General features: G+C 33.8%; 1 protein-coding gene across 1 annotated transcript; it reads right to left on the bottom strand.

Annotated features, from left to right (window-relative positions):
• Nucleotides 1–345: 345 nt before the first annotated feature.
• On the bottom strand, nucleotides 346–1,142 carry LOC113824512 (uncharacterized). Its single transcript, XM_070128523.1, has 2 exons — nucleotides 960–1,142; nucleotides 346–624 (listed from the first exon to the last, which is right to left on the bottom strand). Exons 1-2 carry the CDS (start codon nucleotides 1,140–1,142, stop codon nucleotides 346–348), a joined length of 462 nt encoding a protein of 153 aa, XP_069984624.1.
• Nucleotides 1,143–2,500: the final 1,358 nt, after the last annotated feature.

The following is a 2,500-nucleotide window of genomic DNA, read 5'->3' as shown; positions in this document are numbered from 1 at the left end:
TTCTTTTTGCTACATATGTTTGTCTGTACAAGTTGAACTAGATGTATATACTTGTCCACTACCTCTAACGCTTCACCTTGTGATGACTTGTTCAAATTGAACTCTACTGTTTAACATGACCTTAGTCTTTTTCTTGGTCATCCCGAGTCCGAGTTTCAAATTTTCTCAATTGCTTTATTTCATTTGCTGATTTACTGAGAACAATATCGCCTGCAAATCTTAGATCGTTTAGGTATTCGTCTCCTATTTTGATACCCTTCCGTCCCAGGCTAGTTTCTTGAATATTTCCTCGAGGCAAACTGTAAACAGTTTTGGTGAGATGGTGTCGCCCTGTCTAACACCTTTTTAAATTAGTATTTTGTAGGCTTCCATGTGGATCTTGATGGTTGCTGCTTCACCTCTGTATATATCTTGCAATATTTTACAATATACCTTCTCTACTACCCGTCTTCGAACATCTTCCAAAACTGCAGGTATTTGTACTGAGTCAAATGCCTTTTCATAATCGATGAATGCCATACACAAGGGTTCCCTATATTCGTTTATGTTTTCCCTTATTTGGGTGAACGTGTGGATGTGGTCTGTTGTTGAGAATCCACTGCGGAAGCCAGCCTGATATCCAGGCTGGTTAGAATCCAGACAGTCAGATATACGAGCTGTGATGACTTTTGTAAACAGTTTGTAAAAAACTGAAAGGAGGCTTGTGGGTCGGTAGTTATTTTTAGATTCTTTCTATCCCCTTTTTATGTATCCATTTTTTTCCAGGCTTTCGGAGTTTTTCCATTCAGAAGGCATTTGTTAAAAAAGATTGGCTAGTTTCACTGTTGCAATTTTTCCAGCATCGTCTTATAAGGTCTACACTAATTCTGTCTTCAGCTAGTGTTTTCTCTCTCTCTCTGCGTGCCTTTAAGCGCTCTTTTTATTTCTTCTTTTGTGATATTAGGTACGTCTCTAGTTACCGCGTTTGCTTCTATCCGTGGCTGTTCATTTGAGTTGTATAGATCCCTGTAAAAGTCTTCCACTATTCTTATGATTGCATTCTTATTGTATCTTACTTCTCCGTCTGGTTTCTTTATTGCATACATTTGATTTCTCCCTATTCCGAGTCTCCTTTTAGCTGTTTTCATGCTGGTACCTGCCATCACGGTTTCATTTATTATTTGAGTATTGAATTTCCGTACATCTTCCCTCTTCTCTTTATTTATAGTCGTTGTCAGTTCATCTAACTCCATTTTGTACCTGTTTGACGTTACTTTCATGATCCATCGTTTTTACTTAAGCTGTTTAGTTTCTACCGAACGCTTACAGTAATGATGATAACAATGATAATAATGATAAAGATAATAACAATAGTAATAGTAATAACAATGATAATGATACTACTACTAATAATAATAATGATAATAACAATGATAATAATAATGGTAATTATAATAATAATGATAACAATAATAAATATAATGATGATGTGGATGAGGATGATGATGATGATAATGATGATGATAATAATAATAATAATAATAATAATAATAATGATAATAATAATAATAATAATGATAATGATAACGCCAGTAATGATAATAGTAATGATAACAATAATGACATTAATAATGATACTAATGAGAATATGATAATGATAATAATAAAATAAGAATATGTATCAGAATTGGAATAAGTATAATAAGAAGTGAAAATGATACGATGATCAGTCTAATTGCAACGAAAATGATAATAACAACAATAAAGAGGGCATTGAAAGCAATAAGATTTCTGATAATACCGATAAGGGTAATAATGGTAATAAAGTGATGATCAGGATAATGATAGCAATAATAGCAAATGAAAATTGTGTTAATGGTTATAATTGTGAGAATAACAATGACAATTCTGATTTATGTGTTATTGATGCAAATGAATATCGTTATCGTTGGCATAATCAGATTTTGATATTACTAAGATAATTAGTTAAATTAATCAGATATTGAAATTATTTTATTGGATTATTTAATCTTTCTACTCGTCTTCAATTTTGGTGTCATCGCTATTTCCATCACCGTCATTATCAAAATAAGTGTAAAAGGTATGAATGAAAATTGATATATTCACAATACAAGGCATGTATTTGACCGGTTTCGCATATATATTCGTCAGAAATACATAACGAAGATATTTTCGAAACCTGTCAAATACATATCTGGTATTGTGAAGATATTCATTTTCATTCATATCTTTATTGCATCAGTCGAAGGTGATTGTTGAATGTTGCAATTGCCATCATTATCATCGGTGTTGTTATTCTAAGCAGCCCTTCGATATTTCCTCTTTCTTTCCAGTGTTCTGTCTACCTCACCTCCTAGATATACCCCTTCCCCAGTTCCTATCTCCATCCCCCATCTCCACTTCTACTCCTCCTTCCCTAGTCCCTAGTCTCCTTCTCCATCTCTCATTTCCTCCTCCTCCTCCTCCCCCTTCTTCCCCCCTTCCTCTCCACCTCTCTCCT

The sequence above is a fragment of the Penaeus vannamei genome, chromosome 13 (genome assembly GCF_042767895.1).
Source record: "Penaeus vannamei isolate JL-2024 chromosome 13, ASM4276789v1, whole genome shotgun sequence".
Lineage (NCBI taxonomy): Eukaryota > Metazoa > Arthropoda > Malacostraca > Decapoda > Penaeidae > Penaeus > Penaeus vannamei.
This window is presented reverse-complemented; position numbering and strand designations above follow the sequence as displayed.